The 17697-nt window shown below is 36.7% G+C and overlaps 2 protein-coding genes across 3 annotated transcripts; one reads left to right on the top strand and one right to left on the bottom strand.

The window, feature by feature from the left end:
- The first annotated feature begins 2616 nt into the window (after positions 1–2616).
- LOC128223153 (uncharacterized) lies at positions 2617–4712 on the top strand. Its single transcript, XM_052932437.1, has 2 exons — positions 2617–2863; positions 3146–4712. Exon 2 carries the CDS (start codon positions 3616–3618, stop codon positions 4192–4194), a length of 579 nt encoding a protein of 192 aa, XP_052788397.1. The 5' UTR covers positions 2617–2863; positions 3146–3615; the 3' UTR covers positions 4195–4712.
- A 3603-nt stretch (positions 4713–8315) lies between these two features.
- Positions 8316–15899, bottom strand: LOC128224484 (uncharacterized). Of its 2 annotated transcripts, none has more exons than XM_052934327.1 (4): positions 15339–15899; positions 14744–14945; positions 12497–12665; positions 8316–8935 (listed from the first exon to the last, which is right to left on the bottom strand). In XM_052934327.1, the coding sequence occupies exons 2-4, from the start codon at positions 14873–14875 to the stop codon at positions 8745–8747; spliced, it is 492 nt and encodes a 163-aa protein (XP_052790287.1). In that variant the 5' UTR covers positions 14876–14945; positions 15339–15899; the 3' UTR covers positions 8316–8744. The 2 variants fall into 2 exon arrangements, with proteins under 2 accessions (XP_052790287.1, XP_052790288.1); XM_052934328.1 differs by having other exon boundaries at positions 12497–12656.
- Positions 15900–17697: the final 1798 nt, after the last annotated feature.

The following is a 17697-nucleotide window of genomic DNA, read 5'->3' as shown; positions in this document are numbered from 1 at the left end:
ACACGGTTGACATAAATTTAGTACTTTTGAGTATTTGGTTAATTTATTTTGTTAGTTCTAGAAGAGTTCTGCCAGTATTTAGAGAACAATAAGTCTTTCATAAATACGTGAAATGTACGGAAATATTTCAAAGACCTCCAAATAAATGATAAGGTAAATATGTTTTGTTTACTGACAGCACATGCCCCTTTGAATCGAGCATGTTTTCGCTTAGTCCTCGAACATTAGTCCCCCCACATCCTCCCCATCTAACTGCGAACAGAAAAAGGTTAGTTTTTTAGTAAACATACCCGAGGGTACCATAACATTTTCTGCTTGAATGGTCATTTATTGCATGTTTAAACTCTACACAAACGAACTTATTTTTTAAGAAAAACTAGTGTCTTTCTGTTACCTGATTTAATTATACCCACAGATCCGGTGACGTAATATGAGCGACGTTTTATTAACATAATACAATGATGAGTATCAGGAAGTGTTTTGTGGGACTCTGACTATTTACAATTGATCATAATTAACGTCTTGCACTTGAGATTCGGTTGAAGTAAATGTCTACTGTTGACGACCTGTATTAAGGTCGGTATCAAAACTCGGTACCGAAAATAGCTCATATGGCATTGTTCGCAGTTGGGTTCTCAGGTCGCGGCTGCAGACCACTAAATAAATATGCAAGGTATTATTCACATTCGGAACTCCTCGGACATTTTTATCAAAAACAACCTCGGATGTATGCCGGTACATCAGTTGAAGTAGTTCGTATTTTTTTTAATTATATCATTAACTAAATGCAGTGTTTTAGGGTTGTATTTATTGATCTTAGTTTAAATTGGTTGCCAGTGAAGTGTATTATTGCAAACATAATTAAGATTCCCAAGTGTTAAGTCATAAAGTTTAACTGCTAAATAAAATTACTACCCGATCTACTTGCAGCTGACTTAAACGTACCACTTTTTGTATATGTAAACCGTTCAAATACATCCGAGGTTGTTTTCGATAAAAATGGCCGAGGAGCTCCGAATGGTATAGATCACTGAAATAACCGATTTGCACGTATAATTACATTGATTTCCGGTGCTTCGAGACCCTTCATATACACCATATATTATCAGAAAATTAAAAGTTGATGAATGTCAACACCATTTGTCCGTTAACGTTACCAAATCCGGCATAGGAGTGCAAACAATGTATTGAAATTGTAAACAAATAGAACAGATTTAAAAAAAAAAATGAAATCTCAAACCATTCAACTTCAAATCCTAAAAACATGGAAAGTTGTCCATGGTTTGTATATAGTATATATGCACTGTATTGTTTCTGAAGGTTTGTGCTGTTGTTCCATGTTTCCTGTTTGTGGGTTTTTTGTTTTTGTGTTTTATGTCTTTGGCGTTTACCCTGTACCATTAAACGGGGTTTATGTTTAAACTTTTGGCTACTGAGCATGTTTCTGAAGTTATTCATATAACTACTGGTATGGTATATCCATGCTTTGAAATAGTGTCATGTGATAAGAAAATGCATGCAAATCTCAGTAGTTGCTTCGGAATTAGTGTAATTTGCCGTAAACAGCAACCCTTTAGTATTTAAACGAACACGCTTTTCATATTTCCATGTAGACATACTTGGTTTACCTGAATGCTCTAAGGAATAAACAGGTCTGGGATATAATGAATGACATTAGGATGTACGAAAATATAGTTCTCAGCATTACACCTTATAGCAGAGGACAATTGTCTCAAAATAGCCTGTCAAAAACTGGTTTGGTCAGTTTTGTAGGTGTCGCTAATGCGCGGGAAATGACTTGTCTCGTCAGCACAAACGGTGTTTGTTTTGGTAAGGGTGAGTTGAGACTACAACCTAGATCATCTTCGACTACCTTAGAATTGCACAAATTTAACTTTTAACATTTTTCAAAACACTTTTAGTAACTAAAGCATACCAGAACCACCAGTTCGTTGGAACGCTGCTGACGGCTCCTACTGTCTTCAAAATGCATAGCAGCATTGGCGAACCTTAAATCAGCCTTCAGAGAGCCTCGATATATACTCGGTACATCACACTTAAACTATTTAAAAAATATGACGAATACTTTGGAATTGCTAGGTAGCAAACGACAACTACATAGGTATTTTGGAATCGAAATTCGGTTCGATACGAGTTTGTATTTTAAGCGCGGCTGTTAAATCGAATTAAAATTGTTATCATTAGAAACAAAGCTGTCAATGATTCATGAACGTCTATATCTTTATCGCTATATCATAAATTGATTTATGTTCATGTTTTGTATTCAGTAAGCGAACGGCTAGGTATTAATAATTATACGATTGCTTCTTGCAACGTTTTGCGATAAAAGGCACATCGTAAGTGTATTTGTAACTTTAAAAAATAGTGTACGAACACTTTAATTCGATTTTGTATTTCTATAAAAATTTCAGAATGCATGCTCATGATGATGGTCGTATATACCGAGATTTTAAATTAAGTAATAACCATGCTCATCTTGATCCACTATTCAAACTTCTTATACTTGACTTGACATTGGTAGTGTTTTTTTTTTAAATTACGTCGATATGAATTTAATGCGTAGATCTATATTAATATAAGCTGCAGGTAAAATACTTCCGCAAGCTCTGTTTACGGACTATTGAACTTTTAAGTGACACTCTTGTTTGAATTCAATACATCCACGTGTTTAACAAACATAATTTTGAGTGATAAACCTTTAACTTCTGACTAAATAATGCATTTATGGAAAATATTAATAATGGATAACAAGATCGTGCATTTAATAGCGCTGAAAACGAACAAATATAAGATGACCGATGAATGCTTCAAGATTTACAGTGATTAACTATCGTCTCATAAGGTAGACATACCGTGTTTTCTGCACCTTTCAAATTAAATACGGTATCCTTCAAGAACCTCTTTTGTCGATATTTATTCATCCTTTTCGGTAAATTAAAACAAGGGTAGTAAGAGTGCATCTTTAAGAAGGTCCTATATTATAAAGTTTTTGCAGATACTTCCGCGTCGGTTATTATCAACAAGGACACTGTATTATTAAGTGGATAGTTCATATTGGCTCAGATCAAGTTTTAACTAAATTTAAGATCGTTAAGTAAATAAAACGTAAGTTATTACATTTAAGATTGCTGCCAGCGACATGTAGACACTGTAAATACACAAGATAACAGGAGAAATGAGTTGCTTAAGACAAACATTAATCAACGAAAGTAAACCTGTCGAAACCTATGGATATCTAAATCCTAAATACACAAATATATGAACACATACGATAAAAAACAAAGAGGTAAATTTGACAGGAAACTTTCATTTTATATCAACGTGTCAAGTTTGTGTCCCAAGTGTTCTGTGCGTTTCAAGGATTTACAGCTCTTACTGGAATGTTTCGGTCCAAGGAGTTTACTTTACAATTTGAGTCAATTGATTTAAAGATTCTTTAGGGAATTTAGTTTCTGCATATTTTCGGAATTGTTTGCGTTCATTCCAAGGGATATAGGTTCGATCGTTTGAGGAATATAGCTCTGTGCATTGAGATAATACTTGGCCAAACATTTCAACGATTTTAAAAACTTAAGATTCGGTGCTCACTTCGATATGGCGTTCATGGTGACCTATCACTCCTTGTCAAAAAATAACATCAGAAATTTGTACAGTGGTCTACCGGAGGAAATTAATCTGCGCGTATCGACTGCTCCAAGCCTCTTGACTCCTCAACAGCGCATCCACGAGAAATATCGCTGCCGCAGCCCGGAACAACGCTTCCTGCGGGAACGTTACCTCGAGTATGACTCGGAAAACCACATCCGGGTTCCGCGGGCACCCGCTTTTCGTCAGATGCCGCGCTCCGAAGTCGACAAGATGGTGATACGCCTGTGTGAGCCTACAGTTAGCAAGCGCCGAAGGGCGTCGGACATTTGTGAAAGGGAAGTTAAGCGGTCATTTATCGAGAAGTGCCGGAAATGCCGAGCGTTTTCCGCCCGTCCTTCGGTCAACAGGGAACAGGCAGATCAGATAACTGCCCGACTTCTCGTGCCGACCATGTCTGCAAGTGTCCGACGGAGCGCAAGTTCGTTGAGGGGAGAAACGGGCTCTGAGGGGAAACTTTCCTGTGATAAATGTGCGCTTGGGCCGTCGGGTAGATTCGCCAGAGATTTCCATATTTATAATGTTTAGAGAAGGATAATAAAGCTTTTAGTGTTTGACATTTCATTGATAAGTAAAGTATATATTTAAGTAATTTATTTCGCTGGCTAAAACGTATATAAATAGTCATATATTTATTCATAGACAACTGAATATCGATACCACTGCCTTTGTATGTACTGCATTTCAGAAGTTAAGGTAATACATCCATTATTAATACAATTAATTGCTACGGGTTAAGTTTCGTTTTAAAATAACAAAATGTTAAATTGGATTGTTTTTAAAGTATTGACTTACAGCGTTTTTTTATACAGGCATAATGTTATTTAATAAACAAATACATGAAATTGCTATAAAATCATAGAAAAAAGGCTTTATTACCTCCATATTAAAATCATATAATAATAGAAGCGTCACTTGTAAAACTAGTCAATATAAAGAAATAATCTCGATGTCAATTTCTAAAATACACTTACACACATTTGCATACTAATGATGGATTGCTTACCTTAATATACATATTAGTTTATAAATTCTTTACAAAAGGACTGCTTTGCTTCATGTGTTTAATAACGATTGTTATTCGTGATTCTCTCCAGTATTGTACCGCGTCTTGCGTAATATGACTTTAATGATAGTTATTTGATTACCGATAACTAATTCAAGGACCCTGCATGAATGTTCATACTTTAAGTCTGCGCAAATTCCAACGCAACCCTGACAGAACAGGTCGGTATTGATAGGGCCAATTAGCAACAAATCGACATTTATTAAGTTATTCTATAGACGTCAAAATAAGGTGAAAAGGACGATTATTTTATGCCAGGACTCGAAGTCTATAATACATGTACGGTTGGGATTGGTAAATTTACGAATTTACGTGGATCGCAATTTAATACGTATAAATGTATATAAAGGTGTTACAGTAGGAAAAATACTTCTGCAACAAACCCTTAATGTGTTCTATTGAACCGAATTTTCTGATAAGTATAAGGTCAACTGTACTTAAAAAGATACTACGCAAATATCGGATTCAAGCATTTGAATGTTTGACAAATGATATACTTAACTTCACTTGAAGTTTATTCATGATTACAGGAGGCGATATGTTACCTTTATTACATGTTTAGAAATGGTTGATTTGATTATGTGTCGTGGTTTAAAGGCGCACAATAAAGGTTGATGCAATACAAAGGTTTTATTTTACATGTTTATTTTTATGTTAAACGCATTTGACTTAAATGATTCAGAACCCCAAAAAACATAGAACAGAATAGAACAGAACAGAAAATTTATTGTTAACTTGAACATAAACAGTTCATCGTTGTTACAATAAACAATAAATCCCCCAAAAACATATGCTATAGGTACAGATTAAAAAACATTAACCTATATGAATGGGGTTTTTAATTAATGGTTTAATTAATGAACCAGTCAATTGTAACCACGCCCCCCCCCCCATGTCCGGGGGTATACCGGGGAAAACCGGGGAAAAGGGCCGTGTTTTTACTTTCCAGGTGGCCCCACATAGCGCCAAATTAAGCCGAGATTGGGCCTTATAAAGAGTCTCTGGGGGTGCGGGGGCATTTGGCCGGGGTTTAACCATCAGTTCGTCCCCACAGGGCGGGGATTTTACCCGGGGTTGGCTGGGCCGAAAGTCAAAATCCCGGCTATTCCCCTGACCTCGGCGGCCGTGGTTACAAATGACTGGTGCATAACCACAAATTCCCCTGTTTAAAATATTGCTCAATTCTATGCATCATATGTGTATGTTGTAAATGTTTATTTTTTATAAAGTAAATACTGTTTAAACCAAAAATATCGCTAAAATATCGCTAATGTTTGTGTATCTGTCCATTAATCATATACCTTGTTTGTTTTGATCATTAAAGTCAAAGGAGTTAAACATGCATTCAAAAATGAAGCAGTTTTTGTATCAACTTAAATTATGCGCCTTTAATGCTGTCGATGTCAGCTCATTACCGATTGCGATAGTAAAATACGGATTAGCATATTGAAGCAAAATCGTTAAAAGGTTGAGTTAAATTGTAGACACTTGATCGTTAGATAAATAAGATATAGATGTTGTTGTTTACGTTCAGTATTCTAAACAATTCTAATTTAATTGTTTAGGAGACCCAAAATAATCTATTTTGGTGTTTGCTAGTTGCCTTTATAGTAGCCAACCCGCACATGCGAGCTTCTACTGGACCTATTTAGTATACTTAATTATAAGTATCTTTCGTAAAGTTCATCCCAACCCTTGCTCAGCTTGTTTTGAGAAAACTCGGTAAACCTCGATTCCGCAAAAAACCTACGCGAGAGTTGGGATGACCCTTTCTCCCACCTCAGATAAGTAGATCCAATAATTTAACCATGCTAGAAACTCTTATCTTGCCCAAGGGCGAATATAAAATTCCCGTATGGAACTCCTTCTAATGTTCACCACATTTTAATTACCTCCCTTGTTGAAGACTGTCGTCTGTAGCATCATAGAAACCTTGTCGTGTGGCAATATTTAGAACGCTAATTAATTATTTTTCGCTTCAAATGTCACCATATAACAGTTTTCACGCACCTTTCAAGAAATAATGCTCCACTTTCCTCAGAACTATTTAAAGACGATTTGACTATTAACATTATCTGAATCACTGCGCGCATATCCATGACAACCACGACTTATCGCATATCCATACTCAATTATTTTCACTAAGCACAAAAGAGTTCCAGCAAAAAAAATACATTTGTACTTAATTTTGTTTAACAGAGATGGGATAAAAAGCATCTACCATAGCCGCTCGGGTCGGAATGAACCTATCTTACACTCTCGGCCATGGAAGATACTTAATATAATCTTACACGAGCGGTCATGGTAGATGCTTTTTGTCCAACCTCAGTTAAACAAAATAAAGTTAAATTGTATTTTTTCGTTGGAACTCTTATGTGCGTAGTAAAATCAAATGCGTATAGATTTGTGATAATCGTGTATGTCATGGATATGCGCGTAGTAATTCAGATTATGTAAATAGTCAACTCGTTCTGAGTAAAGTGCAGCATTATTTCTTGAATGGAGCGTGAAAACATTATCATGGTGCCATTTGAAGCGAAAAAAAAATTAAGTAGGAATCTAAATATTGCCACAAGACAAGGTTTCCATGATGCTTCAAACGACGGTCTTCAACAAGGGGGGTAATTGTGGGATGGCAATAAAGTAGGATTTCCATACGGGTAGTTGTTTTATCTTTGCCCGTGGGCAAGATAAGAATTTCTAGCATGGTCCAATTTTTGGATCTACTTAATTGAGGTGGGAGAAATAATTTATCTGAATATTAAATATTGCCACAAGACACGGTTTCCATGGTGCTACAGACGATGGTCTTCAACAAGGGAGGTAATTACGTGATCGCAATAAGAAAGTTGTTCCGTACGGGTACTTCTTTTATATTTGCCCGTGGGCAAGATAAGGATTTCAAGCAAGGCCAAATATTTGGATCTTCTTATCTAGGGTGGGAGAAAAAACAGTTAACGACTAAATGGAATTTTGGCGGTTGTAATCTGTTACTCAGTCGCATAACCATTTATTTTGTGTAAATACATCATAACAATCTTCAACCTTTTAGTGGTCTACATTATATTGAGTTAACTACCCACTAACTAGACCAACCACCGTTTATATCTGCATCTTCACCTGATTGAAATCAATAAAGGATGACTACTAAAATAGTTGTATTTAATGTCTTCTTATGGGACAACATATTATGTTGACTTCTTAGATATATATCCGTATTCGCTCGAGCCGCTACATTGACATACACATACACATTTATTACTGAATACGCAGTTTCGTATTTATTTCTACAAAGAATTATATGCGGTATGACGTACGACGGAATTGCATTTTTAGTAAATGTAAAAGGTTATGAGTATGCTTTTTCAAACATACAAGGTTTCATGTGACGCATAATCGTACTAGTAAATGCATGATCTACCGATTCACCCGACTAAAATAAAAATGACCGAATGCTGCTCTCCCAAAATAACTGTACGGCAACTTTGAACAATGTTGTTATCCCTTGGACAAAATATACTATAAAACACTAAGCAATGATTTGACGAATAGAAACGAAGTCAAATGAACACAACCATTTTTTTATTCTTTTATTTAAAGTTGACCAGAAGAACACACACAATACATAATACTGTTCAAATAGTAAAATACCGATTTTGTAAACAGTTAACACAAACGTTACAAACATTTAAGTGATTGCCCAATAGGACAAATAGTCGAAATTGTGTAATAAGAAATTGTGTCCTTGAAATGTAGACTAATTCAATATTAATGCTCTGTATATGTTAAGCAATTTTAAAAGGTCAAGTGATATCTATTCCTATTTAAATCGAAATCAAGATAGCATGCAAAACTAATAAATCACAATGAAGCGGCAGCCAGTTAAGTAATTGTACAGGACATTTAAAAGGAACACTTAAGCTTGCGCCCCATGGAGCACGCGCTAGCACTCGACCGAACCACGCGCTAGCACTCGACAGAGTCACGCGCTAGAACTCGACGGAGCCACGCGCTAGCAGTCCACTGAGGTGACCATGTGACTGCGCGTCTGGAACTCGCGTTGCCGGGAGGAATGTGTCGGTCGGGCGAGGCGGGCTGTGATGGCCGTCTGCTCCCTGTAGTCAATGTTGCGGAGGCCCAGGTACTTGGCATTGGACTTTTGCTTCTCCTGCAGCATCGACTTGTCGCTCGTGTTTGATATACCTGTCAGGTACAAAAATAAATATTTTATCAACAGGCAGTTTTAGTTTTATAAAGTAAAAGAGGTTTTTCTAAAATATACGTGTACTTTACAGTTCACGCAATTCGTCATGCTCCCATATTTATGGCAAAGCATTCTGAAGTAATAGGACCTCTTTTGATGGAACAGAGGCCACAACGCTTACATTTAACACGTCAAATATAAGCTAATACAAAGAAACAAGTATAATATATACGCCAAAAATCGCAGATCAACTTCTGAGTGCATGAAGTTTACAAGAGGAAAGTAACCAAAGGTGTTAAACTATTATAGTCCGACCAATAATAGCCTCCCTTTCAGGCGTTAAACCGCAGTTTAATATTAATAACCATACCAATCTTAATTGGCATGCATATTTTGATTTCAGACCAAAAAGGAGATGTTTCATTTAATACACATGACATTCAACATGGTACATGTCTAATAGAGCTGCGGTTTTTGCCTATATATTTCAGTTGTGTTATAATGATGAAACGTAAAAAATAATAATATTTGGATTTTTAAAAGGTGTAAAAATGGTGGAGATTTATAAATAAATAATACATAAATTTTCCATGCGTACATTTCTTTATTCGGAACTTATCGGCCATTTTCCATCGAAAACATTCTCGGATATATATATGGACGGTTAACAATGTCAGAAATATTAACATTTTACTACGCTGCAAGTAGATCGCTTGAACCTAATGACTTCAATCTTGGGAATCATAATTATTTATGCAATTATATAATTCATTCTCAATCATTGTCGACTTAGTCATACACAATACATGTTTGAACTTTAATAATAATTAATACGATACATCCGAGGTTGTTTTCAATTAAAAATGGCCGTGGAGTTCCGAATGAAATTTCTTATGATCTCTACTAGTCTCGACGAAACACGATACATATAGACTACGACTACTCAGCGGACGCTGCCTTCACGGTTTACCACGACGTATGTATGGACGCACGACGTTTGTCTGTGTTACTGTCACAATATAATTCGAATAATAGGGCTTATCTTACACACATTGAGATATATTATTTTACAATATATATCATCGGTTTATAGTAAACAGTAATCGTCTTTCTATAATAATTAAACGCCCATTATCACAGAATATTCTTTGCCCTCGCTTAATCTTTTAGTCCCATAAGCTGCGGTCGTGAGGTAATCAAACGTGAAACACTTTCAAACATTTTGTACGAAAGACCGGTTGTGATATTTTTAAATTCAAATTCAAATTGATGTTGAAATCGTGAATTTGATAAACAGAAACCATGAAATATTGAATATAAAATGTCACCACCGGTCTTCCGCATGCATGAAAATACACAGTGAAATATATTGTTTAATTCAAAAGATAAAGAACAAAACAGAACCGAAACAGTTTGGATCTGCAGCAGCCTCTGGATTGCTAGACGAAGTCTTAACCGCTGTACCACCGTGACCTTATGTAATGTTTGTAGGTTAAGATCGTTCATGTCAGTATGCTAGCGTTCAAGAGGCGTAATGCCGTCTGTAAACGCTTTTTTATTTGGCCTTGAGCCTCCGTCGGATTGAATAAAATTGCCTGTGGCTGAGATGATTTTATGATCGCTTGGAGTCGAAATGGACTTCGTGTGTGTTGCAGTCATATTGCAGTCACACTGATGCACCATTTTTAATGAAGGCATACGGTTGTATGTAGACTGTCTGCGACTTGGATGATTTCTTTTTTATTCTAGGTTATAGGCTGCAACTTATACACTCGTTGGTTAATATCTATTGTCTTCAGTGATTCATGACAAGCCCATCTTTATGAATCTTTAACAAGTCATTGATGATCGTGAAACCGGTTGGAGGTTATCAGCGAGAGTCTGACATGACCCTTGAGCGATCGCTCGACTAATCGGAGGTCATTTTAAAACAATCGATTGATTGGGTGTGAAAATTGATGACTACTTACGTAAAACGCGAGGACGAAATGGATTAAAAAGTAAACACGATCGTTAAAGACTTTCGTAAGCTCATTGTGCGACAGTATAAAGTTGATTTCAGAAAGCTTAAGACAACCGAGTATTGACAACCAATTCCGTAGCTGCCAGCTTTTTGTGCATGTACGACGGCTACCGTCGATAAATACCGTGCTAAAATATTATTAAACCCTAGTCGCATTCCAGCCCGGACATGTCTTATTTCAGCGATGTTAGCCTAGCAGTCACAAATTGATCTGTCTTCGACTGGTCTGTGGGTGGTGGGTGGTGTTAGAAGTTTATACTCCAGGTCAGGCTTGAGCACATTGAAGGGTCCCAGAGTGACAGTTCAACCACCGCACACCTATCCTGGGCAGACTATCAGGCGGTTAACCAGTATTAGGTGCCTTCACCTCTGCAAGTAACTGACAACTTCTGTACATGCCAGGGACAGTGGTACAGTGCGAATGGTCGTAGAAAGGATTTCATAACCAATCACAACAGAAAGACCTGGTCCGCCCGGGAATCGAAACCGGGTTGTCCGACTCACAATCCAACGCTCTACCGATTGAGCTAACTGGGCGGACGACTGGTCTGTGTGTTGTATATATAATACTTATAGCAAGATTGGTCGCAAGACATTGAGGAATTTGTCGTCCCATCGCCCAACACATAAGATTGACATGAACCAGTCGTGCGACTAGTCACATCTGGTCATGCGAGTGGTCGTAACCGGTTGAGCGACTGTGTGAGCGGCTATACAGCTTTCTATAAAGGCATATTTGTTTGTTTTATATTGTCTTATGTATCTTATTACACTATGTACAATACACCGTTGCAGCCTCTTCCACTCATTTTCTATTTATTATCTACTCTTACTTTGCCATTTAGTTTAAAGCATACTGCATAGGTAATAATTCATAACCGAACCGCTAGATATACCTCACAGAATAGGTCATCAAAAGTCAGTTTAATTGAACGACCGTCGGACGCCTTTTATGACGTGGATTGTCTTGCGCTAGTTGAACGATTGGCGTGTCTCATGATTGACCACGACAACGTTAGACCACCCGAAACAACTGGTACGAACATCCCACGCCTGTTGTCGTCATATCGTAGACCAGGTACGACCAGTTGGAAGTCTTAAGTAATATTCACCAAGTTGCACAATTCACTACATACAACTTGCGATAAGTCGAAAGATCACTTAAGATGCCGACCTTTGTCAAATACACGTTATCCTCTCACTCAATTATCAACGCTAAGTTAAAGATTCCTTTTTGTCTACCATTCTAGTTAAATATCTGTCTATTTTGTACTTTCCAAAAGATGTTTGGCAAAAATGGTGACTTTCGCAAGATGAGTTAATAAGTCTCGCCTGACTTAACTTTTATTTTTGCATCCAATGGTGACATTCCTGTATATGTTTTATATTTAATGGTGACATACTGATATATCTTTATCATAGAAAACAAACAAACAGGCATAAAACCGTAGTTCGGTTATAAGGAATATGTCTTGAAATATGTCCAGACCAAGTTTATTTGAAACTACTTTTGTTAGTGTACCCCCTACGTGCTTACCCTGGCTGGCGACAGTGGGCGTCGACAGGCGCTGCACGAGACCGTTCACGTCGTGCCTCGAGAGGATACGGAACGCCGGCGCGCGCGGGATCAGGCAACTGTACTCCGGCACAAACTCAGAGGACTTGAGCACGTGCGCCTTCAGCTTCGTGTTCTCCTCCTGTGGAAACTTTAAGGTTTAGTTTATAAGTAATTTAGATGTCCTGTATAATAGTACTACTCAATATTAAAGCCGTCGTCCTTTAAACTTTAGTTTATAAGTTGTTTAGACGTCCCGTATTAGAGTACTACTCAATGTATCTATACAGTTATTAAAGCCGTCGTCCTTTAAAGTTTAGTTTATAAGTAGTTTAGACGTCCTGTATTAGAGTACTCATCAATGCTTCTTTACCGTTGTTAACGCTGTGGACACTTTAAGGCTTAGTTTAGACGTGTTGTTTATGAGTTCTACCCAAAGAATGTATCTAGATACATTTGTTAACGCTGTGGACACTTTAACGTTTAGTTTATAAGTAGATTAGACGTGTTGTTAATGAGTGCTACTCAATAAAAATAACCAATTGTTAACGCTGTGGACACTTTAACGTTTAGTTTACAAGTAGTTTAGACGTGTTGTTATTGAGTGCTACTCAATAAAAATAACCAATTGTTAACGCTGTGGACACTTTAACGTTTAGTTTACAAGTAGTTTAGACGTGTTGTTAATGAGTGCTACTCAATAAAAATAACCAATTGTTAACGCTGTGGACACTTTAAGGCTCTGTTTATCAGTGGTTAAGGCGTGTTTTTAAGGTGTGCTACTCAATGGATTTATGTATTTTTAACACTATGGTCTCCGTCAGGTTTAGTATATCAGTGGTATAGACGTGTTGTCTTTGAGTGTTACTCAGTTGACATATATAGTTGTTAACGCTGTGGACTCCATAAGGTTATCTTTCTCAGAGGCTTAGACGTGTTCCAAAGAGTAATATTCAATGGACCAAGGGACTTTTAACACTAGGATTAATATGCATGTATTAGTGGATCAATACAGTTTAGGGCAGTTGGGAAGAATAACCTAGTTGTTAAATGTACATTCACTGGGATGAATGAGAACAATTTTGAATGTAGAACACGGGAACGTAAAACGATCAAATGGTTATTACAGCAACCCTTCTTGGTTCTTAACGTTTGCTATGCATACTCATGTTCCCCTGGAATGTGGACCATCACATGCGCCTAAAACATTGTGTCTTAAATATGTTTTAATCACTTAAGTTAAATGCATACTTTTAACACGCGCATTCGAAATATTACACTATTGTTAATTTGTCTATCATTTTACAGACTTTTCAACAACGTTTGCTTGGTTTAATCTCTTCAATACACGACACAATAGGTATATCCTAAGCAATTCGTCATTTACTTTTTTTTAAATTAAAAAACTTGTGATCAAATAATTGACGATAAGGCAATAGATAAACACGCCGTTCGCTCTTTGTAAACGCAGTCCATGGACCTTGTTATTTTCTAATTAAGATATCGCTACATTGGCATGAAATATTTGTTGAAATATAGATTAAACGATATTTTAATGTAATGAAAACAATTTAGATTAAATAAATCATCGTCAAAATCGTAACGATCCTGAGATATCTTTTAATTTAGAGAAATATCAATATTTCTTGCTATTTTATGTTGAGAATCGATGCGATTTGTCAAATAAGAATTTATCTGAAATGATCCTGCATAACATGATCAAATTCTTCTATCTTTAGTGCAACATCAATATCCAATTTTCCACCTATTTTCATAATACGACAACCTCTGGTGTTTAGAACCGTTTAACACAGTTGATGCCAAGTGATACTGCTGTATTTGTAACAGCATAAAATGACGGAGGCTCTTATACGAGTACATGTATATTAGATGGTTATAATTTGACGTATTAGCACTTAAGATCTCTGCATACTGTCCAAGATTGCTGTACCCGATTACCAATGATTAACATGCTATATATATATATATTTATTATGTTTATGTTGTTGCATATCCTGTATTCTGAATAAGTAATAAAACAAGTTTTGGGTTAAGCTAAATTGACAGCAGACGTCGTGAAAGCGTTTTTTTTTAAAGATAGAACAATGAACTAATCAGCTACACAGACAGTCAGGGACTGTTAATGATTGCCGGGTACTCACCGGTATAGTTATCTATCACGGCAACAAAACTATACAACATACAACAGCAACATCTATACCAATATACCTTCATTTTGAGTTGCTCCTGGGTGGGGTAAGGGTTGGAGTGCCTGTAGGAGAGGGGCTGGGGGAACCCACTGTATATGTGCTTCAGGTCACGCCTCAGTATTGAGTTGAACGACGTCTTAAACTCTCCCATTGTGATACTTCTCTCGGGGCGGGGTCCGGGGTGGTGTTAAATCGATACGACTGGTCTCTCGGGGCTGGGTCTGGGGTGATGATAAATCGATACGAACATAATTCCAATAACAAAATAATCACCTTGTAGTTCGTTATAATATTATAGTGCATCCCGTTTGGCTCAATATAAGCGCAACTAAAGAGTAGTTTACAATTAGTACTATAATTAAACACCTGTATCGTCATTTAATTTACCTTTAAAACCATACACTATATTTGCTTTTGTCTCACCATCATTGAAATAATAAAAAATACTTAGTTGTTTTACGACTCCTGATCTTAATTATATAAACTACATCACTAATAATATTCATAAGATCCTAATTATTCTCAAACTTAAAAAAAGTATGTATACCACTTTCAAAATTAGCATTAGTAATATATCAAGAGTTACTTAAACATTGAAGTAACGAATACAGTACCTTGATAAATGATGGTGGATTATACAGTGTAATCTGTATTGTCGACGGGGAATCCTCTAGTTGAAGATACAGAATCAATAAAAGTATCCAACTTAAAGAAGCGATTGCTAACTTGTGTGTACGTTTTCTGTTAATTATAGCGTATCCGCACTTTAAGAAAAACGGTATTTCACAAAACACTCACATTGTTTTACGCTTAGATTATATATGTCTTATTTCTTATTTGTCTTGTTGACATTTTAATTGTACTTATTTATTATTTATGAATGTTTCTTCGTCTTTTTGACTTCACTTTAGATAATATATTATATGTATGTCCATGTACAAATGTTCGTTTATTTAACCATTCAATAACGATTCTATTCACTATACGTAACAGAAGTCAGCTAAATTAAAAGGTTATCGCTAAAGAACTTTAAATGCTATTGTATTGTTTGAAAGTGTTTTCAACAAGCATTAAAGGATTTATAAATCTGCAATCAATAGTTCAGCCTTTGAGTATTAACAAAAGGTCCAATGTATGTTTAAACGTATTAATTTTTCTGTTAACCGATATTTTGGTCTTGAATATACTGTGAAGTGGTTTATGTGTTCGATAACAGATTTAAAATCAACACACTGATTGAAACAATCATTGTTTTCAGATAAGGTCTATTTTAGTGCACATTTCGGCCTTGTCGTAGATCTTTCAAGCTAATTGTGGATTAAATGGCATGCGTTTTTTTCTATGTTATAAATATCTTTACGATACGTGGATTGTTCTGTTCAATTATTATTTATATTTTTTTTTTATTTCCATACCATACGATCGACTAGACAGTTGTTTAAGCCATAACCTTTAATCCCGTACGCATTGATAGGTCAAAACCCGGTCGTTTGCATTAAGATGAACTTCTGTTGAAGCTTATATTCGCTCACATTAGCTAATTGTTTTCTTTTGTATCCCTGTTGTATCGCAGCGCATAGTGTGTAATGCACCAGTCAATTGTAACCACGGTCCCCCAGGTCCGGGGAATAGCGGGGACTTTGACTTGCGATCCAGCCAAACCCGGCTAAAATCCCCGCCCTGCGGGGACGAACAGGTGGTAGAATCCCCGCCAACCCCCTCCCCCGCCTCCAAGGGACCCTAGGTAAGGCCCATTCCCCGCTATATTTAAAGCGAAGATAAAACCACCGCATTCAACCGGCACTGCGGGGCCACCTGAAAGTTAAAAACACGGCCAATTTCTTCGGCTATCCCCGGTATACCCCCGGACCTGGGGGTGCCGTGGTTACAATTGACTGGTGCATAAGCGGGGAACCAACTCACAAACGTTAGCAGCAAGCATCTGTAGTCAGCCTAAGCTGAACTCAAGGCCGTTGCTTGCATACCATTCGTAGGAATAGATCGTGGATTTTGAACATTGCTGGCATATCAATATACACGCGTATTTAATTAAACAAAAAAACAACATATTTCAATATATCACGCCTCCAAGATAAATGACGCAACGCCATTGGTCCAGAACTGGTCACGCGTTGACCCCATATTTTCCCATATTGGGTCACCAAATTTATATCGTACCAAAATGGCGTCTAGTTTCCGATTCCGATGAATAAATGAAACTTTTAAACATTTTGACAGGTTGTCGACGTGATATATACGTTACGGGGTTAGTAGGTGACCCGATATGGGATATACGGAGTGCAGGCGCTTCGCACTCACCCGATATGGTTTCCTTTGCCCCGTATATCCCATATCGGATCACCTACTAACCCCGTTACTTATACATGATATCTAGCTAAAAGTTACACCAGAGTACGCAACTGCTTCATAAGAAATACAGGATAGTCACTTTTCTTTTTTTATTACGCTCAACACATTATACATGTGAACAGAGATAGACATTATATATTAAAATATAAAAACAACAAGTAACGAACCAGTTTTTCACTTAAGTGGTTTTATAAAACATAAGTATCGCTACTGAATGTGAAGGTTTGTAGGACCTTATTATTCCCAGATCATATTCTTCACAGGTCTTGGAAAAATAGGATCACATTCTTCTAAATCGTGGTAAACAAGAGAATCACATTTTTCACAAATTTTGTCGTTAGATAAATCTGATAATAAGACTGTGAAAATAAAATATAGAGGATCTTTGTTGATTTCAGTGTAAGATGGTATTTTATTCCACGAGTGTCATAGAAAACAAATTTGCTGTTTCGTTTGTGGTTATTTTTGGAGTTTTATCAGAGTTTTAATTTATTTCATTCAATACCCCCTTTTAAAAAAGGGTGTTTTCTACACCGCTACCCATGGGTCGCCCCTCACGCAAATTTATAGCTGATGACGTAGCTGTCATTTTTTTCCGGTAGT

The sequence above is a fragment of the Mya arenaria genome, chromosome 17 (genome assembly GCF_026914265.1).
Source record: "Mya arenaria isolate MELC-2E11 chromosome 17, ASM2691426v1".
In the NCBI taxonomy this organism is placed as follows: Eukaryota; Metazoa; Mollusca; class Bivalvia; order Myida; family Myidae; genus Mya; species Mya arenaria.
This window is presented reverse-complemented; position numbering and strand designations above follow the sequence as displayed.

What these genes read in the sequence shown, in the direction of transcription:
- LOC128223153 (XM_052932437.1), top strand. Translation starts at nt 3,616, where the DNA reads ATGGCGTTCATGGTGACCTATCACTCCTTGTCAAAAAATAACATCAGA.
- LOC128224484 (XM_052934327.1), bottom strand. Translation starts at nt 14,875, where the DNA reads ATGGGAGAGTTTAAGACGTCGTTCAACTCAATACTGAGGCGTGACCTG. An exon ending in AGGAGCAACTCAAAATGAAG is followed by an intron (nt 12,666 to 14,743) that starts GTATATTGGTAT and finishes TAAACCTTAAAG; the next exon opens with TTTCCACAGGAGGAGAACAC. An exon ending in GCCCACTGTCGCCAGCCAGG is followed by an intron (nt 8,936 to 12,496) that starts GTAAGCACGTAG and finishes TGTACCTGACAG; the next exon opens with GTATATCAAACACGAGCGAC.